This window comes from Chanodichthys erythropterus, chromosome 17, assembly GCF_024489055.1.
Source record: "Chanodichthys erythropterus isolate Z2021 chromosome 17, ASM2448905v1, whole genome shotgun sequence".
In the NCBI taxonomy this organism is placed as follows: domain Eukaryota; kingdom Metazoa; phylum Chordata; class Actinopteri; order Cypriniformes; family Xenocyprididae; genus Chanodichthys; species Chanodichthys erythropterus.
The window spans coordinates 15602967-15627643 of NC_090237.1; the positions used below are offsets into that span (position 1 = coordinate 15602967).

The 24677-nt window shown below is 37.1% G+C and overlaps 1 protein-coding gene across 2 annotated transcripts in view; it reads right to left on the reverse strand.

Moving 5' to 3' along the window:
• Positions 1 to 3517: 3517 nt before the first annotated feature.
• sorl1 (sortilin-related receptor, L(DLR class) A repeats containing) overlaps positions 3518 to 24677 on the reverse strand; it is a 68965-nt gene continuing 47805 nt past the window's right edge. For both annotated transcript variants that reach the window (XM_067364861.1, XM_067364862.1), the window contains 27 exons: positions 23577 to 23750; positions 23357 to 23470; positions 23143 to 23265; positions 22062 to 22181; positions 21848 to 21973; positions 20107 to 20217; positions 19875 to 20006; positions 17933 to 18064; positions 17553 to 17687; positions 17277 to 17429; positions 15141 to 15296; positions 14817 to 14945; positions 14585 to 14711; positions 14083 to 14252; positions 13849 to 13961; positions 13667 to 13771; positions 13515 to 13581; positions 12161 to 12243; positions 11991 to 12078; positions 11727 to 11911; positions 9091 to 9210; positions 8838 to 9002; positions 8569 to 8743; positions 7426 to 7532; positions 7011 to 7209; positions 6703 to 6915; positions 3518 to 5503 (listed from right to left, as the gene is read on the reverse strand). In XM_067364861.1, the coding sequence (XP_067220962.1) occupies positions 5436 to 5503; positions 6703 to 6915; positions 7011 to 7209; positions 7426 to 7532; positions 8569 to 8743; positions 8838 to 9002; positions 9091 to 9210; positions 11727 to 11911; positions 11991 to 12078; positions 12161 to 12243; positions 13515 to 13581; positions 13667 to 13771; positions 13849 to 13961; positions 14083 to 14252; positions 14585 to 14711; positions 14817 to 14945; positions 15141 to 15296; positions 17277 to 17429; positions 17553 to 17687; positions 17933 to 18064; positions 19875 to 20006; positions 20107 to 20217; positions 21848 to 21973; positions 22062 to 22181; positions 23143 to 23265; positions 23357 to 23470; positions 23577 to 23750 (3590 nt within the window). In that variant the 3' untranslated portion in view covers positions 3518 to 5435. The remainder of the gene's footprint in view (positions 5504 to 6702; positions 6916 to 7010; positions 7210 to 7425; positions 7533 to 8568; positions 8744 to 8837; positions 9003 to 9090; positions 9211 to 11726; positions 11912 to 11990; positions 12079 to 12160; positions 12244 to 13514; positions 13582 to 13666; positions 13772 to 13848; positions 13962 to 14082; positions 14253 to 14584; positions 14712 to 14816; positions 14946 to 15140; positions 15297 to 17276; positions 17430 to 17552; positions 17688 to 17932; positions 18065 to 19874; positions 20007 to 20106; positions 20218 to 21847; positions 21974 to 22061; positions 22182 to 23142; positions 23266 to 23356; positions 23471 to 23576; positions 23751 to 24677) is intronic.

Here is a 24677-nt window from a genome sequence, read left to right on the forward strand (position 1 = left end):
AACCCGTGCGACGCTAACTTCCAGGTTGGCCTACAAAAACGCGTCATTCCTGGGGTACTCTATTGTCTCACCATTACTGAGAGTTAATTTCTTAATATAATCGGCCAAGTTTGCGCTACCTAGGCTTCCAAAGTAATTGATGCTAGCCATTTCCTCACTGTCACACACCTAGCTAGCTGTCACTAGCTGTCTTGTACAGTATGTTTACAGTATCAAATTTCTTTCAAATGTGGCTTAGCCTTGTAATCATTTAGGATAGAAAGGCTCAACAACCAACAAAACCAGGCAAGGTCATAAATTCATAGGGTATGTCAGGATTTTTTGATTAGCAACCTTAGTTGGACAATTTCATTCGAGACCCCATGACTAACATTACTTAGCCTACTAGTCAGCTAATGTTTTGCATAATGTTATATTAATATGCAAATGAAACAAATGATCCAACTCTGAAATGGCATTTATTATTGAGTCAACAACAGTTTACAAACAATGTGAAATCTACGCTAATTACAATGCTTGATTAACGTTACAATCTTCTACAGGTCTTATGTCCAGTTCTGCATATCATCACATGCCAAGAATTGCATGCACCTCCAAGTACTGTTTAAAAACGATATAATATTATATGTGGGGTTCATTCATAGTGATAAATAATAAAGCAGAACAGATGTTAGGCTACCTGCAGAGTAGAATGACTGTAACCTCCCGTGAGGTGCATGCAGAACTTGGGACGTTAACGCAAAAAAGCTTAACGTGGCTTAATTTACTAAGAAAGTGTTATTAATAAACCAAACTTAGTAAACACTATATCAATAAAGCATATTATGTACAGAAAAGCAGATGAGCCCATGAGCGCAACACGTTTAATAAGCATTTTTCTCCCATAAAGAAAACGCTTAACGTAACTTAATGTACTAAGACAGTGACATTAAAAGACCAAACTTAACTAATAAATACTAATAAACTACTTGTTGTGCAGAGTTTGATCTTTTAATATCACTATTAAGAGATGTTAAGCTTTTTCTTTATAACGGTTTTCTATGGGAGGTAAACACAACGGGTATTTAAACAAATTGTGTTCATATTCTGGGCACAACTTTGACTGGGTAAACCCAGCATGATCTGCTGGAGATTTGATTTCGCCCGGCAACTCAGTCTGGAAACCCGTACATTCATTTCTACTGCTTCTGTTACACTTTTGCGGGAACCAATCACAGACTGGCTTATCCACCTCGCTCGCTATTGGTGGGTATAACACGATGACAATAGAGAAGCGACGGCAAGCATGACCGTCAATCCAATTCCTTTTAACCTCTCGACGATGCTGAATGACTTAGAGTTTAGCAAAAAAATCGCTCGAGTGGGTGTAAATACCACTCACTTTCATGTTTTATTTTGCACAACCTGCAAAAATCGCTAGATGCCATTGCTGCTTCTGCAAACCGCTGATCAATTCTACAAACCAATACAAACTAAACCTGTCTGGAGTTTTCTCATTGCTCTGCAAAGTACGTCACCCAGATCGTTGATCTGATTGGTTGAAGGACTATCCAATTGCATGAACAATGCTCGCTGATCACGCCTCTTGTGCAGTAGAAAATACATACAGAGTCCCCAGACCAATGTTCAATTTTAAATTGAGCTTGGTCTGGTGATAGCCAGAAAAGGCACAACTGCTTTTCTGTACATGGTTTATTAGTATGATGTTTACAGAGTTTGGTCTGTTAATATCACTGTTTTAGTAGATTAAGCCACGTTAAGCATTTTTCCAGCATAAGACTCCTTAGCGGTTTTGCCCCCTGAATGTGCACGCATCCAGCATTGCTTTTATACAAGAAACCGGTCTATGACTGGTTAAAATAGTATTGTAGATATCTCGAATGTATATTATTACTAGTCATAATTACGCTGTAGATATCTTAATTCCAGTTACGAAGAGTCAAAACTGCAAAATAGATATCTGGAATTGGAATTTTGACCTGTCAAAACTAAATTACGAGTAGAGCCAGGGGCATTAAAGGGTTAGTTCACACAAAAATGAAAATTATGTCATTTATTACTTACCCTCATGTCGTTCCACACCCGTAAGACCTTCATTAACCTTCAGAACACAAATTAAGACATTTTAGTAAATCCGATGGCTCCGTGAGGCCTCCTAGGGAGCAATGGAAATTTCCTCTCTCAAGATCCATAAAGGTACTAAAAACATATTTAAATCAGTTCATTTGAGTACAGTGGTTCAATATTAATATTATAAAGCAACGAGAATATTTTTGGAGCGCCAAAAAAAACAAAATAACGACTTATTTAGTGATGGCCGATTTCAAAACACTCAAAACACTTCATGAAGCATCGGAGCATAAAATCAGTGTGTCGAATCATGATTCAGATCGCGTCAACAATCGAATCTGCTTCATGAAGCAGTGTTTTGAAATCGGCCATCACTAAATAAGTCGTTATTTAGTTTTTTTGGCGCTCCAAAAATATTCTCTTTGCTTTATAATATTAATATTGAACCACTGTACTCACATAAACTGATTTAAATATGTTTTTAGTAAGTTACCTTTATGGATCTTGAGAGAGGAAGTGTCCTTTGCTCCCTATGGAGGCCTCACTGAGCTATCTGATTTCAACTAAAATGTCTTAATTTGTGTTCTGAAGATGAACAAAGGTCTTACGGGTGAGGAACGGCATAAGGGTAAGTAATAAATGACAGAATTTTCATTTTTGGGTGAACTAACGTTAACCCTTTAAACACCGAAACGGCTTGCCATATACCGATCGGTGTGCACAGCGCCGCTTCAAAGTCGAACAGTCCTACTCATGCGTATTCAGACGGTACGTCCTAACATTTCGGCAGTGACTACAGCACAGAACCTCACAATATATAGCAGTCTCCTCCGTTGCTGAGTTTTTCTTGTGCGACGGAGGAGCTCTGCACTGCGAATCGTCTTGGCGCATATTTGGAGAGCGAGATGGTGCACCCTCGTTTTTCCTGCATTCTTTTTGAAAGCCTCGTCATATACGTGGGTACGCCTACGTTATCAAAACAACCCATGCAGATAGGTTGGCTATGTCTGGGCCTTTTTACAGTCTATGGTCTGGGCACACAAATCTTATTTGAACACTTGCAACCTAAAGATCTGAAATTTAGGTCTGTATCTCTATCTCACAAAACCATCATATGGCTAGCCAACTTTTTATCCGCTGTTTTCTTTTAGTTTTTTCTTTTGCACTGGTCATACCCAGCCAGTCAATATTCACTTTCATTAGCCATTAGCCAGTATATTCAAAAATTCACCTTTTCTTCCATCGAAGAACGTCATAGAGTTTTAGAATGACAGTAAGGTGAGTAAATTATGAGAAAATGAATTAACCCTTTCTTTTAACATGTCTAAGGGCAAAAAATCTATGGCTGCAAGCCTTAAAAAGTGCTAAATTGGCTTGAATGCTGTATGTCAACTATGGGAAGTCATTCCCCACCACTACACAAAGCAAGAGAAGTCAGATTCAACAGTTTTCCACATTTATTTCAGCATAAGTGGTTCATAAAACATCTCATACTGTACCACTTAAAAGATTCTTATCTTTAAAACCCTCAGTAGGCAGGCAAGATCAAATATTTAAACATGGCGGTGTCCAATGTCACTGCTATGTAAAAATGTTTACATCTTATTGACCAATAAACAAATGGTTGCAATAGAGAATACAAACAAGACAAAAAAAAAATGGTGGCTCAGGATTCACACAAGTGCTGCACTGGAACTTTTAAAACATTATACAGTGGTAATTCACAATATGTCGATACACATTTCTTATCGGACTATTCCCATCTTTATACAATTTTCATCTTTTTACTCATTTAAATTTTCTGTGAGCGTGTGCATGTGTGATCGCACTGACATACTGCTACATACTTTACTCAGTGTGTTGTAATAAGGCAATGTGGTACTTAAAGAAATACAATTTCACTAAAAACAGCCGCATCTACCGTCTGAACAGTTTTGTTTAATTCCAATTAACAATGGGATAGAGTATCATTAATAATGACCACAAGCATATGAATGTAAACTGGCCATAAACCTCATTTAAAATCCTTGAACACAAAGAAGTAGGGGGTAGACCACAACTATTTTGCTTTTTTTTCCTGGTCACCTCAATTCAAGATACAAAAAAAGAAGAAGAAAAAAAAATACATTCATAAACAAATCTTTTAAGCAACACCCGCAATTCAGTTAAAATGAAACATGGATTTAACACATGTACCTCTTCACAACTGTTCAGGAAGGCAAGACGTCTGCTCTACCCTCTCCTTTTCTTAAGCTTGGCACAAGAGACTAAGATGAAGCCTTCTGGTTTCGTTAAGACGAGAGCTGCACAGGCTTCACTGCAATATGGAACTACTGTACAGCACAACAGTCTCCGAATTAAACACACTGCACTGCCTATGGCAGTGTGACTGATATCGCTGGTACATCTACTTTAACCCAGTTCCCTGAGAACACTAAAGGACTAAAACCATGGCAGCACACAGGATATGCAATAATATTCTTTGCTAGATAAAATGCGTAGGATAAATCAAAGGAAAAAAAGCATACAGTGAACAATCAATTTTATGGACTGAGCATGTGATTCAATGTTGACTACACTCAAATAACTGTTATCATAATAATTTTGGTCATTCTTTTCTGAAAATAGCTGATAAAACAACCAAAATAGGCTACGATTTTCACATTTTCAAAAAGCAGAGGGAATCAAACCTATTGCTGAGCAAGGAAATTAACAAATGGATGCAAAGTGTAAACAAGGTACCATGGACAAATGCAGGCCTACTGACATAAAGTGACACAAATCGAGCATACAGTATGCAACAACAAAAAAAATCGGATCATGTGCAATTTACTGTTAAGAGCCTACGTACCGCCTTCCCTTTTTATCAGCATTCATTGGTCCATTTTTCATTTGTACACATATGAGGTTTGCTTTTTTAGTTTTTTTCTTTTGTGTGTTTTTGCACTGATGTACCCATACCTAGGTGCTTGTTTTGGCTTAAAGCAAATGTAATGCTCGTGTGAGAGTTTGTACAATAAGGGTCTTTTCCCTGTTCAGTAAGTCTGCTGATCAGCTGACAAACTCCTTCACAGTTTGCTTCAGTTAATGCCTACAAAGTCCAATACCCACATATATTATATATAAAAAATAAGTTATTGCGCATCCGAAAAAAGTGCATCTTATATTTAAAAATATCTCTTTCGCTCCATGCTTTCTTTTCTTCCACGGGGTCCAGTAACACAAATCCAGCGTTTTTCTAAGTGACAGGGGGGTCAAGAGGAACGGACCTCTGCAGCTTGAAGGTGTGCCGGATGGGCACGTAAGAAAACATGATGAGGAAGTGGAGTGGGAAGTGAAGGAGGAGGAGAGAAAGAGTTGTCCAGCTATGCAATCACCATGGGAACGTCATCTGAAAAGCCACTGATCATCGGAGCATCTTCATCATCGTCACCTTCAGAAGAGAGGGAATGAAGAAACAACATTAGCAGCTAATTTTCATACTGTGGAAAAGTTTGTGTACTTAATAAAGTGAGCTGAAGTGAACTAAACAATTAATGTGAACCTGAAATTAGTTGAAAGTGACCTGAACTAAGCTGAACTGAAATCAAGTAATTGCAGCTTAAACTGTTTTCAGTACAGTTCTGTTCACCTCAATTCAAAGAGCTGAAGTGAACTAAATGGAAATTAAGGGTGTGTTCACACATATAGTTCGGTCAAACATTTAGCCCTGGTCCGATTAGCATTCAGATTGGCATTTTTAACACTGAACCTAAAGATACAGAACCTAAAGGCACATGCATATAATCACAACCTAATTGGTCAGTTTTTATGTTGTATTGCCTATTTTGAGATGGAACTTGCCTGGGCTAAATGCACTCGTTGCATGTGTGTAGCCTACATATGATGGTATTTTGACCAGCTGAGAATGAAAAACCACACACAAACGAAGATCTGCTGCATGGAGACATGGTTCTGACACCTGTACCGAACTATGAAAGGCACCATCATGACTATGACAAGATAAAACAGGTATACATGAGCATTCTGTCCTTTTTAGGGTCGCATCTTCCTGTTCGTTTACATGTCTTTGGTCCGTGTTGCATTCATATACCACACAAGAGTTCGTTTGGAAGTGGACCGAGACCCATCTTTTCAGACGTCTCTGCCCACTTGTTTGGTGCGCACCAGGGTTTAGATGGCAGCGTTCACACTTATTCAAATAAACCGCACTAACAGAGCAATTGCACCAGGGTTCGTTTTAATTGAAAAAACATGCCAAGTGTGAACACACTCTAAATGAACTGAATCGAAGTGACAGAATTTAACTGAACTGATTTGGAAAAACTGAACACAACTGAAGTAAACTGGACTGAATTGAAGTGAACTGAACTAAAAGTAATTTGATTTAAACAAGTGAGCTAAAGTGAACTGAAATACAATTAATTGAACTGATCTAAACACAAACTGAAGTGAACTGAATTTAAATGGAGTGTAGTGAACTGAAACCAGAACTAAACTGTGAGAACTGAAATAAAATGAAATGAACTGAAGCCAACTGACGTGAAGTTAACTACAGTAAATTACACTTCTCTGAAGTACACTGAAGCAAAATAGAGATTTCATGAAAGGTACGAGTCAGGCTGGTCTTACCCAGCTCATCTCCTGAGGAGAAAATGGCAGAGCCCAGACGAGAGTTGTAGTGACTGTTAGCGAAGGCGGTGAAGCTGTGCTGTAGCCGACGGTGTCTGAGATAAAGTACCACCAGCCCTCCACACACACCCACCAACAGCAGGAACAACACTGGAACAACCACCGCCGCCATGTCCTCAGATTTACCCGACTGAGATTCGGCATCATTTGGCCCTGAAAGATGACAAATGTGTGTCAGCATCAACGTCTGGCCAAACAAATAGCCACAGAGATAGACGCAAAAATGTTTAGTGTGTAAAAGCTCATGCCTGCTGCTTTGCCCAGTTCGTCATATAACAGCACAGCCGCCTCTCCACACAGCTGGTTGTTGAGCAGGCAGCGTGCCCGCACTGAGAATGTGTAGTTATGGCCCACCAACAGGCTGTTGATCCTGAAGAACGTCTCCGTTGTGTTACCCAGACACATAGTGGAGTTGGTGACACTGTCATGCACATACACCTCATAGCCCTGAAGAGTCAAGCGATCATTAATGAACCCGTTTCACATGTAAAACAAAAGGAAATGGAAAAGGCCAAAAGGAAAGTTGTTTCAACCATTTTTTTGGGGGGGTGGATAATGTGCACCAATAAATCATACACAATAAAACCAGAAATGTTAATTGAGTAAATAGAGTCAAAGTGGATTTCATGTTGACTTTAAAGGTGTGTAAAGGTGGTTTCTAACCCTGCTTTCATTGAAGGTCCGGTCCTTCACAGCCAGGCTCTTCCAGAAGAGAAACACATGATCCTGTTCTTCTATGATTTTGAGGGCCTCAGGTGCAGGCAGAGGAACTGTGTGGACAAATATATGTTTAGAGCAAAAACAGCATGAAATAACACATTTTTTTACTTATAGCAGAAATACACTGCCGTTAAAAAATTTGGGGTCAGTATTTTTTTATTTTTTTTTTAATTCATACTTTTATTCAGCAAAGATGCATTAAAAAGGTCAAAAGTGTTAATACATTTATACTGTATATATTTCAAATAAATGCTGTTCTATTCAACTTTCCTATCATAAAAGAATAAAAATATTAAGCAGCACAACTGTTTTCAACATTGATAATAATAAGAAATTATTCTTGAGCACCAAATCAGCGTATCAGAATGATTTCTGAAGGATCATGTGACACTGAAGACTGGAATAATGATGCTGAAAATTCAGCTTTGCTATGATACGAATAAATTATATTAAAATAGAAAACAGTTCTATTCTTATACTATTTCACAATATTACCATTTTTACTGTATTTAGATTTTTGTCATGGTGAGCAGAAGAGGCTTATTTCAAAGACATTAAACATTTTATCGATCCTAAACGTCTGGCCGGTGGTGTAATGATAGGAAGAGGATAAGAGGATTTGGTTAACAAATAGTTTTAATGAACATTTGTTCCCTTAATATTTTTTTAAATGTAGATATTGTGTTATAAAAGCAATAAAGCACTGGGCTGAAGAGGTTACAGGCACAATATATAATGGCCTCTCATACCGTAATAAAGTGTAAATACTATACAATTAATATTAACATATTAAATATACTTAGTGTTACACTTTCAGTGGCACCTGCAGCTATATGCAGAGTATATATACACGAGTACTCTGAATGACCTGTGAAATGGTTTCCGTGAGAATATTTCAGCAGTTATGCGTGTCCTGTATTAAATTGAATTAATAATTTTCCAATTCAGTTCTTTCTTTTCGGTGAATTGGACAAATGCATTTGCATTTGCCAAAAAACCTGCGTGTGCCGTCACATGAAATCCTGCATGCGCACATGACATTTTTTATAATACAATGTTTTAAGGCAAGAAAATAGATGACTATACCTGTGTTGAGTGTGTAGCTGGCCTCTTTGCTCATGTTGAGCAGCCTGATGGTGATGCTATAGCGTCCTCCAGGCTCCAGGCCCTTCAGCGTGTACTCCACCGTGTTGTTTTGAGTGTTCACTTTATAGTCCCACTCTGTTTTACGAACCGTATCTCTCACGTGTACTGCATATGTCTGGTATATATATACACAAAGATGTTTGAAACACCTCATCTGACATAATGAAACTAAATTATGAAAATGTTTTATATTGACTTTGTGGTCATACCAAAGGACTGCTGGGAGAATCGTATGGCGGCTGCCACTTCAGAGTGGCCTGTGTCTTATCCACTCGCACTTTGTGCAGGTTTCGAGGTGGAAGTCGCTCATTGGGGATCATCTTCACTACAGCATAGTCTGATGGAGGACCCAGGTATGGAGAGACCACCCTCACCTGAACAACACACACATGGTCATTTCATCTGGACATTATGGTCCCAAAGTGGATCTCCAAAGTAAGGAGCAAGAGGGTGGATACTAACCAGGAAGAGGTACTGCTCATCGCTGTCAACGAACACAGTCAGACTGGTGGAGGTGGTATTCAACCTGTGAGGTCTGCGGTACAGATCCAGGAAGGAGGTGGCGTAGAACACTCCATACATCTGCGAAAACAAACACATAAAGATGGTTTCTCACTAGCCACTTTTCAGCTTAGCTGCATGGTCACATCAGCAAAAAAGGTCCATTATCTATTGCCAATAGTGTAGAAATGTATGAAGAAAGAGCTCACACAGAAATAACTTTCAAACCAAGCAGCTATGGTTAAAGGAACACTTCACTTTTTTTGGAAAATAGGCTCATTTTCCAACTCCCCAAGAGTTAAACAGTTGAGTTTCACCATTTTCAAATCCATTCAGCCGATCTCCGGGTCTGGCGGTACCACTTTTAGCATAGCTTAGCATAGTTCATTGAATCTGATTAGACCGTTAGCATCTTGCTCAAAAATGACCAAAGAGTTTTGATATTTTTCCTATTTAAAACTTGACTTTCTGTAGATGATATTACGCAGCGTCTCTCACAAATGTCTCCATCGTTGCAAGACATGCTCCCTGTGCAAGCAGAGGGTCAAAGGCGCTGCGTAATATCATTGCGTCTGCTGCACTCATGGTACGGCAGCAAAGTTCCTTGATTATTACGCAAGAATGAGAGTAAAGTTCTTAGCCATATCGGCCTAGAAAATTGCAATTTTTCATTTTCCATCGGTCTTAGTAAACAATGTAACTACAGAAGAGTCAAGTTTTAAATAGGAAAAATATCAAAACTCTTTGGTCATTTTTTTAAGCGAGATGCTAACGGTCTAATCAGATTCAATGAACTATGCTAAGCTATGCTAAAAGTGGTACCGCCAGAACCGGAGATCGGCTGAATGGATTCGAAAACGGTAAAACTCAACTGTTTAAATCTAGGGGAGTTAAGCCTATTTTCAAAAAAAAGTGGAATGTTCCTTTAAGGACAGGTTTGGTGCTATGGATAGGATTAAGGGTGGGTTAACAGGTAAGGGAAAGATCAACAACAGTGTAATTGTAGACGCAATTACAGTAATTAATTACAGATGTAATTACATTCAGGTATAGATCACACAAAGATGAAAATTATCCCATGATTTACTCACCCTCAAGCCATCCTAGGTGTATATATAGGTGTATCTTCTTTCAGACGAACACAGATATATTTAAAAATATCCTGGCTCTTCCAAGCTTTATAACGGCAGTGAATGAGAGGTGAGATTTTGAAGCCCAAAAAAATCCATCCATCCATCATAAAAAAAATCCATACAACTCCAGGGGGTTAATAAAGGCCTTCTGAAGCGAAGCAATGCTATTTTTTTAAAGAAAAAATATCCATATTTAAAACTTTATTAACTATAATAGGGTGACCATATGCACCATTCTCCCAGGACACGTCCTGTCCAGGATTTCTAAATTGCCTAAAATGGCTTGAGCCCTTGCCTCTTTAATTGTGAAAGTGGTCATATCGATGTGCCCCCGGAACACGATTTAGGAACGCGATTTCTACACGGAGTTCTGTGCAAGCCACTGTTCTTATTGACATTCTTCATGCTGTGCATTAAAATGTTGTCGTATTTGCAATGCTTTGACCGTTCTCTGTAGATCCAGCCTTCTTGCAAGCCACGATCGGTTGATTATGTATAATGCATGCTATTGGTCAAATTATTTTTCAGTCGTTACCTTCCGCAAATATGAAAACAAAACCCAAACTGGGACATTTTATGCAACTTAGAAATCCTGGACAGGACGCGTCCTGGGAGAATGGCGCATATGGTCACCCTAAACTATAATAACTAGCTTCCAGCAGCCATATGCATCAATTTGCGGCAGATGCACCGGTCACAAATTAGAAGTCGAAAATTAGAAATTTTAAAGACAAATGTCAGAGGAATTCGTTATAAGAGAAGAGAAGCTTGAGTTTGTTGCCCAGCCCTATTTGTTTGAACCGCAAGAGGTGTCTAAGTTTGCGATACTCCTACATCCGACGTCAAACACTGCATCAGGAGTTACTCTTGTGGTGCAAGTCGACTATCACGGTATGTGTTTTAATGCAGTACACATCGTCTGCCAGAAGCTAGTTATTTTAGTTTATAAAGTTTTAAATATGGATATTTTTCTTAAAAAAAAAAACAAACAAACATTGCTTTGATTCAGAAGGCCTTTATTAACCCCCTGAACCCACCTGGAGTATTTCTGATGGGTGGATGCATTTTTTGGGCTTCGAAATCTCACCCCCCATTCACTACCATTATAAAGCTTGGAAGAGCCAGGGTATTTTTAAATATATCTTTGATTGCATTCATCTGAAATAAGACAGTCATATACACCTAGGATGGCTTGACCTCATATATTTCAATACACAAACGCACAAACACATAAAGCACAAACTTTGTATGAATTTGGAGCAAATCTTTGTAAAAGTCTATTTTATTTTTAAAAGCGAGTCTGACCACCTTGAACATGAGCAAAATCTACATAGTGAACTTTTTCACCCTCACGCGAAACTCCTGAACGCACAAATTCCTATTGAAATGACTGGATTTCGCCCTTGAAATTTCCGCTATAAATGTGACCGCACATATTTATTAAGCATTTATAGTTAGTCTCACCTCAGCTTGAGGGCTGGTCCAGTTGCAGGCTACAGCGGTCTGGTTGAGTGGTTTGGCCTTTAGTGACGGCTTGGCAGGTCTTGTGCCTTTAGTCTGCTGGCGGGACAAAGCAGTAGGACTGTCTCCATCCTCCGTGTGAGCCCACACCGCCACCTCATACGCTGTCCCTGCTGTCAGGTTAGTGGCTATACAGAAAACAGCACACGCATTGTATCGTCTTGCAGAAATGCTGGTGGGATGTTTGATGACTGTGAAATGGTTTACCTATCAATGTTCCTGAGACAGTATAATTCCAGCTCTCCTTCACATGTTCATCAAATACCCAAGAAATAACGACAACATAGTGCTTCACCTAACAAAGAGAGAGCTCAATATTATATTTACATTCAAATGAGGATGTAACACAAACCCAGCATCAAGAAAAAACAACCAACCTGGACCTTATAATCATTAGTGACGGACAATGTTATTGAGTCTTCTCTGATGCTGGTGATCAAAACATTAGGAGGAGAGAGAGCTGAAAAACACATTGTTAAAGAGTCATGAAACATTTCAGAATTTTTTGTCAAAACATTCAAATAGACATAACCAGATGTTTATGCAGCATAAAAAAAAAATATATTTCCAGCAAAATATCTTTATTGTTTTATATAGTTACCAGTCTACTCTTAAAATCACTCAAATCAGCATCATAGAATGATTTCTGAAGGATCATGTGACACTGAAGCCTGGAGTAATGATGCTGAAAATTCAGCTTGGTGAGCACAAGAGAAAAAACATTTGAATGGTAGTGTATATACATGTTCCATATCATGTTAAAATCCTTTATTTTTTAATTGATTGCTAGTATGTGTTATTTTGAATGCCTCATAATTATTTATGACACTGTATTATCCTATGTGGAAGTCCTGTCTCATTATTATCCCTGATACCACATGACTTTTCCAGTGATATTAAATTACAGATACATATTGACCTGTTTATATTTATGCTGAAATGAGAGTTTACATGACACTCAATCGGTTTCAACCATCCTATCCACCTTTTTCCTGAATGCGGAAGTCTCGCCCAACTATAAATAAATAGAATTATCCATGACATTTCCCGTCTCCTGTGTTTCTAGTCAAAATAGAGTATTTTCCAAGCTGATAATGTAACATTAAACATATGAAAACGTTTTTAAGAAGCACATGGCTCCAAAGTGCGCAATAACCATCTTTTGTCAGTGCCTCACCCTTCAGTGCGTAGATGACATGAAGCTGCCCGAAGTTAGCTATATTTAAAACAGATGGGCGCTTGTATCCTACATAGCTCCCGATTGGGTGAAGTTTGGGGGAAGGGCACATATAACTTTTATGGGGAGTATTTTAACTTAAGTGCCATGCTCATTTTCTCTTGTCAGTCTTTGGCATAAAATGCAAGGCATATGGCACCATATATGGACATTCTTTTCAGATTTTCTGGTGCTCAAAACACTTACTTTCCAGGAACTTCTTCAGTTTATTGCTGTTGTTGTAGCAGTCAACAACAGCACAGCTTAACCCTGTGCTCATTTAAATTTTTTAGTATTGTTCAAAAATTTTAATTTTTTTTACCCCGTTTTAACAATGGGTTCCTATGGAGACCGGAATAGGACAGCATGCAAAAACAAAAGTTAGAATCCATCATGCGCCCATCGTTTGCTCAGGAAAAAGGTGGATAAGATAAAACACTCGAGTGGAAATGTCCAGCAGGGGGAGTCAGCACTCTTCTGTGAAGATGTCAGTTGCTTTTACATAGTTTCGTTACCTTTTTGAGGAGTTATGGATTTAATTTCTGTCCAGTTTCCAACACCTCTGCTTGTGACGGCAGCCACCTGAGAAACAAGAGATGAAGACAGGTTAGATGAACTGATCTAGATGATCACTAGAAGTTCACATAAAACAACTTCAGTGCCTCACCCTGAATCCGTAGAGCAAGCTGGGCTGCAGGTTCTTAACTTCTGCTTTAGTGCTGATGCTGCGCTGGGAAAACCACTCTGCACTGTCCTTTTCACTGTACTCCACCTGCACAACACACACAGCCAGTTAGATGCAAGTAGGTGTTGATAAATGCTATAAAGAACTGAAGGCCTCTTCCTCACAATATACTCTCTGATGAGTCCATGTGTTTTATCAGGAGGGTTCCAGGAACACAGTACCGTCCCGTCCTCAGCGTTGTCACAGCTCAGCTGCAGATGCTGCGGCGGGTCCGGCACTGCCATACAAATACAGTCGTTTGACACAATGAAGCAACAGGAGACAAACATATCCCTTCCATGTAAATCAGAGTTGCTCTGTAAGTCATTTTAGTGACTGTGCTGCTAATGTAGACTTACATCCTTCTGGTGTGCGTAGTGTTAGAATTTCATTGGTCCTGTGCTGCTTGCTGAGACACTGAGTCTGAACCTTCACCTGGTAGGTGGTGTCCGGCATCAGCACGGTCAAAATGGCGCTGCCCTTATTGCTGTTTGTGTCCATGGACGTCCACTGCTGGACACCCACCTGCCTAGAAAATAAATACAACCTTTGTTATTGTCCCTTGTGGACCTTGGGTCTGTTCGAGCTTCTGTGATTATATTTGATGCCTACATTTCTTGATTGATTTTAACACTATAAAAATACAAGTATTGGATCAGGACTCGGTATCGGCAGATATTTAATATTACATGAATCGGATCGGATCAGGGGCACAAAAAACTCAATCGGGATATCCCTATTCAAAGCAAATCAAAAAGATTAAGTGGTCTGTGATTTTTTTATTCAAAGTTTAAATGGTCCACCACCTGGAAAAAGCTAAAAAGCCTCAGGTGTAGATGAAAGCTACATTTAAATGAATACCTGAAGTAGATGACAAAAGAGCAGGATGATGGAGGCATATTTTTGGGTCTTGACCAGGTGAGCGTCACAGCACCAGAGAAGTTGGCACTCCACTGTAGATTTTGAATCTTGTACACCAGCAAATCACCTGGGAAAAGGAAAAACAGGGTAAATCGGCATGAACAGTTAGACTGTCTTACTGTGGTACAATGCAGTCTGATTTTAATAGCAGATACGTCTCTCAGTGTCTCACCAGTGCAGTTGTCCTCATCACTTCGGTCAGAACAGTCTATGAAGCCATCACACCTCTCGCTGTTCAGCACACAGGCCTCGCCGTCCGCACAGAGAGTACCGTTCACACAGAGCAACGGACCACGGGTGGCTGAAATATAAAGAAATATAAAGAAATAAATGCTTCAGTTAACTTATTTTGCAGGTTTGTGAAGGCATTTTCAGGTGAGGCTAAGCAGTGTAACAGTGTTTGTGTTATTTTAGTTTAATGACTTTATTTCCATACTAAAATGAGGAAAGCGATAATACAGAGTGAGTAGGTGTGTCCAAATCTTATGACACTTACGACAGTTGGCCTCATCAGATCCGTCCTGGCAGTGAGAGTGTCCGTCACAGCGCTTCCAATCAGAGATACAGGTCGGAGGCTTCAGGCACAGGAACTGATCTTTAGTGCAGCGGCCTGATGGAGGAACAGTTGCCACCGGAGTCACAGAGCCTTTGACTAAGCGAAAGACAAAAAACAACATAAACCAAAATGATAAGTCATAAAAAGAGGCAAGGGTTAAACTTCTTTCAGATTTAAATCCCCCTGTGTGTCATCAAATCATAGAGGCTTCTTACTCACGGCACTGAATAAGTTTTAATATACTAGCTTTTCTAATGATTATTCAGTTGAGATTATTTACAATTGTGAGACATTCACATACAATTGAGAACCTCATTAAATCGATGTGTACGGCTGTCTGCCGGAAGCTAGTTATTATAGTTATTAAAGTTTTAATATCCTTCCTCTGTCTTCTGTCATTTGCTGTGCATATTTGTGATGATGTAAGATGAATGCAAATGCGCCAGGGTTTGATAGAATCAAGTTGAGTGTGAAACCAACATGCCCAGTGTGAAAGCCCCCTTAGAAATTCACTTATGTATTAGTATCTTCCTTCTATCTTTTAATGCTAGGGTCATTATTATTGTGTGACAACACTTATAATATTAAAAGAATTCATAAGCTCTGGGAAAATGAAAGGAGGCACTCTGGGACTGTTATCACCCATTAAGCCAGTTTGAGCTGAAGAGCGTGAATTTGCATGTATGAACATGAGTGCCAAATGTCAAACATAATAAAAAAAAAAAAGAAGAGTTTAATTCAATTAAGCTTAATTTATTGGCACAAGTTAAAACATGTTATTGATATAGTAGCTAAAAAAAAAAGATATGAATTTATAAAACCTATATAATAAATTAACATGCTTTTCTAAAGAAAAAAAAAAAAAAAAAAAAAAAATATATATATATATATATATATATATATATATATATATATATATATATATATATATATATATATATATATATATATATATATATATATATATATATATATATATATATATATATATATATATATAGTACAGTCCAAAAGTTTGGAACCACTAAGATTTTTAATGTTTTTAAAAGAAATTTTGTCTGCTCACCAAGGCTACATTTATTTAATTAAAAAGACAGTAAAAAACAGTAATATTGTGAAATATTATTACAATTTAAAATAACTGTGTACTATTTAAATATATTTGACAAAGTAATTTCACATGATCCTTCAGAAATCATTCTAATATGCTGATTTGCTGCTCAAACATTTCTTATTGTTTTCAATGTTGAAAACAGTTGTTTTTCAGGATTCCTTGATGAATAGAAAGTTCAAAAGAACAGCATTTATCTGAAATACAAAGCTTCTGTAGCATTATACACTACCGTTCAAAAGTTTGGGGTCAGTAAGAATTTATATATATATATATATTTTTTAAAAGAAATTAAAGAAATTAATACTTTTATTCAGCAAGGATGCATTAAATCAATCAAAAGTGGCAGTAAACACATTTATAATGTTACAAAAGATTAGATTTCAGATAAACACTGTTCTTTTGAACTTTCTATTCATCAAATAATCCTGAAAAAAAATTGTACACAAATATTTTGTACAATTGTACACATTAAATGTTTCTTGAGCAGCAGATCAGCATATTAGAATGATTTCTGAAGGATCATGTGACACTGAAGACTGGAGTAATGATGCTGAAAATTCAGATTTGCATCACAGAAATAAATTACTTTGTCAAATATATTTAAATAGTACACAGTTATTTTAAATTGTAATAATATTTCACAATATTACTGTTTTTTACTGTATTTTTAATTAAATAAATGTAGCCTTGGTGAGCAGACGAAACTTCTTTTAAAAACATTAAAAATCTTAGTGGTTCCAAACTGTTGGACTGTACTATATATATATATATATATATATATATATATATATATATATATATATATATATATATATATATATATATATATTTTTTTTTTTTTTTTTTTTTACTTGTTTAATTTTTTTATAAAACAGGTAAAAAAAAAAAAAAAAAAATTCTGACTCTTTGACAGGCCATATGTTTGACACCCCTATTGACTAGGAAAAGAACAGAAAAAGCACCTGTGGGACAGCCCACTTCATCGCTGCCATCAGTACAATCAGCATAGCCGTCGCACACCCAGGTGTCCACAATACACGGACCAGAACCACAGCGGAAACGATTAGGACCACAGGTAGCTGGACCTGGAGCAGTTGTATGAGGAGCTCCGCCACCTGAACAGATACAGCATAACTCATTGTAATTAATCCACTAAGCATGTGTCTTTTGTTGGCACTTTACAAACAAGTTTAACACTGACTGGGCAAAAACACAATGTACAGGTCTGAATTATGTACCGGAGCACTGAGATTCATCAGACCAGTCACCGCAGTCATTTTCCCCATCACACTTCCACCAGGCGGGCACACAGCGGCCGTTCTTACATTCGTACTGAAAGTAACGCGAGCAGCCTGGCTCCTCGGTTGGAGAAGCTGAAAGAATAAGCATGCAAACTCATTAGAAAATGAGCACAAAAACAAGGTGAACAGTACTGTTTGAAACTAGTCCTAGGTATGACTGGACCTACTGATTTGTTCAACTCTGACTGGAAGACTGTAATCTTCCATAGCCAAAATTCTGTCTAACAGCATAAAGTCAATATGCAGTGTGACCCATATGAATTCAACATAGAATTTGACTTATAGTTTGGCTTCAGAGTGGGGAAGTTATTGCTCACCACAGTTGGCCTCGTCCGAGTAGTCGCCACAGTCGTCCATGCCATCACACTTCCACTCGAGGGTCACACACATTCCATTGGAACATTGGAAGTTGTTGGCATCACATGTTTTCTCAAACTCAGGGTTAGTTGCTGTGGAAGAGCAGAGAACAAAACAATTAATTACAAAACACTGAATCAGAGCTCTAGCCAAGGTCCACATTTAGGACTGTCTTTTGTTTAAAAAATGGAATCAAATTAATTACATGATATGCAGATTAATTGAATTACAAGTTAAGTAAGTGCATATTCCTGCTGAGATATTATGAATAAATTATGATTAGGGTTGTAACGATATACCTGTATGACGATATATCACGGTATGAACAAGTACGATTATCATATCGTGTACATTTGCTTATTTACGGTATTGTAAAAAAAAAACAATAATAATAAGACGCAGAATTTCACTTGCGCATAGACAACAACTTTCCACTTCACTACTCTAAACTTGCTCCACACCCACACATACAGCAGACAATGTCAGAGACATAAGTTGCTACCTCTCTATGCCCCGTTGAAAAATAAGTTACAATTTGTAGTATGGGAATACTTTAAACAAACGCGGGGCTGTCCTCGAGTGTAGATATCCAAAAACAATGCGGGCACAAAGTAGGCCTACCTGCATAAGGAGGAAACGCATCGAACATGTTCACCTATATTCGAGAACACCATCCGTGTAGATGCAGGTATGTTCCGTTTATAACTTCGGTCGTATGATGTGCTTGATGGAGAGGGAATCCCAGGATCCAGTCATAAAAATGGAATGTACAGTATAACGCAGCAATGTCAGGTAAAAACACGCAATTTGTTGGACTGATGAATAAAACGAAAGCAGAGCTGTACAATAAATCAAATGACCTAGGCGGGCTCTGTGAATATTAAAGTGCAAAAAGACTGGTATATAAATATATCCGTTTGTTTTGCGTGTCTGCCTGTGTGAATGAGCCGCGCTGTTTCCTGTACTACATACTTAAGTATGCGCGACGCTCTTATTGTTTTTTCAGTGTTTGAAGTCTCGTTATCAGGGGACATGAACACAAACATATCCAAGGTTGCTCTGAGATAGCGCTTAATGAGCATTTCATAATTTTATTTGAGAAAAACCATTGTCAAATACACTGAAACTCAAAGCTCTTCATTACATCCCGTCAAAATAAAAGACCGCTTTTTAACCCGAAGTTTTTAACTCGAAACTGAAATTTATTATAATTGTTAAATAGAATGTACTTCTCAAAATAATAATAAAAAAGTTAATTTCATTTACATCATTTTTGATAATATTTGTATTAAAAAATAAAGAAGAATGAAGTCAAAGCAGAATTTTGAATTTTAATTATTAATAAAAGATCTTCTAATCCATAATCATTTATTAAATGTATTTGATTGTTTTTGATTATTGAAATCTGAATAAAGAAAAAAACATTTTAATTAATTTATTGGTCATTTTAATTGATGGTATAAATAATAATTGATTGTTTAATACCGTATACCCTGATACCGTGAAACCGTGATATTTACTCAGACGGTTATCATACCGTGGAAATCTCATACCGTTACAACCCTAATTATGATAATATGAATTAAGACAATGTTAGCATTTTACAGTCCTATTTCGCATATATATATGTATATATTTATTGTAGTAATTACAATAACTGGGTATTAACTAGGTACTAGTCTTGAACCTACCCTAAACCTAATTTTAACCCGGGTAGTTACTTTATATTACTCAGTACTTTTTTTTTTTTTGGTAAGTACATTGTAAGTGCAAACTAATTAATTGCACTAAATGAACGTTAAAAAGCCAAATGTTCATTATGTGATCTAACTAAGACTATATAATTCTTCTAGAGAGCAGTTTATAATGGTCACATTTCAGTTGGCAAATTGTTGGACTCACGGCAACCAGCGTACGCTGCGTCCTCATCAGATCCATCAGCACAGTGCCGGGTACCATCACACACCAGAGACTGGAACAGACACTGCGCTCGGTTTCTGCACACAAACTCCATATAGTGTGCACAGAGGGGACCTGCAGGAACAGACCATTTTTATTATTGACATCCTTTTTTCTAGTTTCAGTTACAGCACAAAATAAATAACAACTCTGCACTTAATAAGGACGCACATACCGCAGTTTCGCTCATCAGCGCCCCCTTGACAGTCCTCTACACCATTGCAGTGAGCACTAGCGGGCAGGCAGGTGCCGTTAGAGCACAAGAAGCCATTGCACTTTTCACGCCCTGCCGGAGAAAACTGATAGATGTCAAATTACACCGAATCATACAAGAGAGAGCTGCATGATTATAGGAACTGATACTACTGAATAGTGTAAGAAATTAAGAATTTAAAAATAGAGTTAAAGGGGTAGTTCACCCAAAAATGAACATTGACTGAGACAAGAGATTCAAAGCAGTGTTTTGAAATCGTCCATCACTAGATATTGTTGAAAAATCATTATTTTGTTTTTTTGGCTCACAAAAAGTATTCTTGTCACTTTATAATATTAAGGTAGAACAACTGTACTCAGATTAACTGTATTTAATATGTTTTTACTTGCTTTCTGGGCGTTTGAAAGTGTAAATTAACTTGCTGGCATAGAGGCCTCACTGAGCCATCGGATTTCATCAAAAACATCTTAATTTGTGTTCCGAAGATGAACGAAGGTCTTACGGTTGTGGAACGACATAAGGGTGAGTAATAAATGACATGATTTTCAATTTTGGGTAAACTAACCCTTTAAATGTATTAAAACCATGGCTTTTTAAACCATTTTTTTATTATTTAGCAGAATATAATGGCTTGTTGTATGGACACTTTTGTTATTTTTGGAGCTTGACAGAACATTTACTAGGGCTGGGTAAAAAAATATTTCTCGATTTTAATCGGCTCTCATTTTTACGAATCGATATCGATTCTTAAATCCCAAGAATCGATTAGTCTAGTCAGTTGATGAATGAGCAGAATATGTAGCGCCTCCTATCCAATAAATCACAATAATCTTTGTGCTCTGTTACTTTTGATATGAAGCAAAGTCTCAGATTTCAAATGATGTCCTTCTTATTATGAGATAAAAAAAATAAATACCTTTTTGGCGCTGTTTAATGTGGAGTGACAGACTGCTTTAGCGCCTCAGTTAAAGAGAAACCGCACGGAGCACATATGAACATCCTCTCCCCTGCTTTAATACCAGTTACAGCGCGAAATAAACATGACTAAATATCTGAAGGTATGTTAAAATATACAGTACAACTTACCGAAATCTGTATCACGTCTTGTGAAATAGCTCAATTAGTGCTTCAACTTCGGAAAGATGTCAATAAACAATGTCACCTAATGTCACATTTACCTCAGAAAAACATTTTCAGTGGCCATAAACTCATTAGTCAGCTAGAAAAGTGAACTCTAGAAAGCAACATTCTGATAAATATAGCTATGCACCGTTATATTTTCATTATAATTTTAATGTTCTTCAATATTTAATGCATGTTTGAATAAATGACAGATGCGATTTAAATGTTTATTTAAAAAAACAAATTGTAGAAATAGCAGAAATATGATTATGTAATTCTAAACTTTTTTTATAATAAAAACATTGAGTGTAATTTAAGTGTTTGCATATAAATAAGTTAATTTAACCTTCAATATTATTATAGTAGTACCAACTGACTTAGTAGTCTACAGCATTAGTTGAGAGATTTTTTTCCTCTAGAAAATTTGCCATGTTCTGTAACTGAAATACTACATCCAAAATAATCAATATCGAATGGAAAGCATGTGAATAGTAATCGAATCGAATCATGAAAATTGTGTCAATACCCAGCCCTAACATTTACTGTTCAAAAATTCCCCAAAAATGAAAACCATACTGACCACACTGGGTAGGGTCCTCGTCTGAGCCGTCCTGGCAGTCGTCATCTCCATCACACACCCAGCGCTGAGGAATGCAGTGACCCGTGTGACACTGGAAGCTACTGCTCTCACATGTGTGATGACCCACTTTATGAGACAGAAAGAAGAAGTAATGTAGATGTGACATATTTCACTTCCTATTTTTTGCACCTGTGTGTAAATGAGTCTCTCTCACCTGTACAGTTGGCCTCGTCTGACCAGTCCCGGCAGTCGTTGTCCCCATCACAGCGCCATGCGTCCCGAATACACACGCCTCTTGCACAGGTGAACTCTCCCGCTCCACACTGGTGAGACTCTTAAAAGAAAGAAGATACAATATGAGCACTGCCACCAATTTATTTTAGCTAAAAAAGATAAAACATACATATACAATAAAGCTTAAAAAAAAGTTTCTCAATAATATTCAAGATATTAATATTGATGTCTTTGTTCTGGAAATGTTTTTTGAGATTTTATTTTTCATACTCCCAGTGTTCACAAATAGATTTAAAAGGTTTAATGCAAAAAGTAAATTTTGTTAAAAATAATTAAGGTATTTCTTCTCACTGTTTTCAATAAATCAACAGAAGAATGATATTTAATCATTTTATTATAGAGCAATATAATAATTTATACTCATGAACAGCAATATTAATAAATTAGAATAATTTACTATTTTCTAATTTTTCCCATGAACATACACTTCCCTGAACATCATCAAGTGTTCAAAAATGTATGTTAATCAGATTTTTGAATTATTTCACTAAAACAAAGTTGACAAATTAATCAATTACACTAACGCAATTTTTGCTACTGAATTTAAACAGCATTGGGTTTTTTTGTATTATTTATATTCTATTTTAGTATTTTTTTAGTATTAGCTTTTGTTTTTGTTTTCAGTTTTAATTTATATATTAGTCATTTTATTTTTAGAAAAATATTTCTATTCAGCTTTAATTTTTTTGTTTCAGTTTTAGTCATTTTAGCACCTCAACTAAAAACTTATTTAATTTTAATTTGTTTCTAATTTTATTAATTTAATTTCAATTTTAATAATTTTTTATTAATAAAAATCTATAAAAATATATATCATAACGTTTTTCATACTTGCAAGCTGCAAGATGGGGTGTAATCTCTAAACTGCTCTGTAATGCGCTAATGGTCAATTAAGTAGTGCAATAAAATATTGTGATACCACTTAATTTTATATCAACAGCAAAATCATCTTATATATCTTGAATATTGGATATATCACTAAGCCCTAAACACATGCATACCACAATGCTCCTCGTCACTGTTATCACCACAGTCATCCTCATGGTCGCACTTGAAGGCCAGTGGAATGCAGGAACCTGAGGCCACACAGCGGAACTGAACCAAAGGGTCACAGGACGTGGTAGCTGCAGAGAGAGAAAGACATGAAATTCAACATTTATACATTTGTGTCATTTTATATGAGACAGAGGTGGCGGGGCTGATGATATCACTCACGGCAATCCTGCTCATCACTCATGTCGCCGCAGTCGTTGTCACTGTCACACTTCCAGATGCTGCTGATGCACTTCCCGTTAGCGCAGCGGTGCTGGTTTGGCAAACAGGTGTGCTCTGATGGGCAGCAGATAGAAAAACATCAATTAAACCAAACTCACTTATGAAACGTGTGAACAAGCTCATTTATGATTTAGAGCTGACACTTTTGTTTCTGTCAGACCTGTTTTAACGCATGTATTATTGCGGAGTTGGTATCCACTGGGACACTGGCACTGACGGTCTCCTGAGGGTAGGATGGTGCTGGAAACTCCGTCGGGACAAACACACTGACGTTTGTTTCCAGGCTGGGGAAGACACAGAAGACTGCATGGCTGATCCACACAAGCATTCTGACCTACAGGGGAGAAACAATAAAAAAAAAAAAAAAAAAAAAAAACTATTTTATATTTTTATATCAAAACTGAGTTTTGTGGCTTTTAGTGCATGTTTGTTAGCTTGACAAAACAAATTCTGTAAAAAATGCACACATTAAAAAATATTTTTCTTTTCTTGTATAAACATTAAAAATATTGATGACTCATGTTGCACCAGTGTTAAAGGTGCCCTAGAACCTTTTTTTAAAAGATGTAATATAAGTCTAAGGTGTCCCCTGAATGTGTCTGTGAAGTTTCAGTTCAAAATACCCCATAGATTTTTTTTAATTAATTTTTTTTTAACTGCCTATTTTGGGGCATAATTAGAAATGAGTCGATTCAGGGTGTGTGGCCCTTTAAAACTCGTGCTCCACGCCCCAAGAGCTCGCGCTTGCCTTAACATAAAAAAGTTCAAACAGCTAATATAACCCTCAAAATGGATCTTTACAAAGTGTTCGTCATGCAGCAAGTCTAATCGCGTAAGTACAGTGTTTATTTTGATGTTTACATTTGATTCTGAATGAGTTTGAGGCTATGCTCTGTGGCTAAAGCTAACATTACACACTGTTGGAGAGATTTATAAAGAATGAAGTTGTGTTTATGCATTATACTGACTGCAAGTGTTTAATAATGTAAATAGCGACGGCTCTTGTCTCCGTGAATACAGTAAGAAACGATGGTAACTTTAACCACATTTAACAGTACATTAGCAACATGCTAACAAAACATTTAGAAAGGCAATTCACAAATATCACTAAAAATATCATGTAATCATGGATCATGTCAGTTATTATTGCTCCATCTGCTATTTTTCGCTATTGTTCTTGTTTGCTTACCTAGTCTGATGATTCAGCTGTGCACATCCAGACGTTAATACTGCCCTTGTCTAATGCCTTGAACATGGGCTG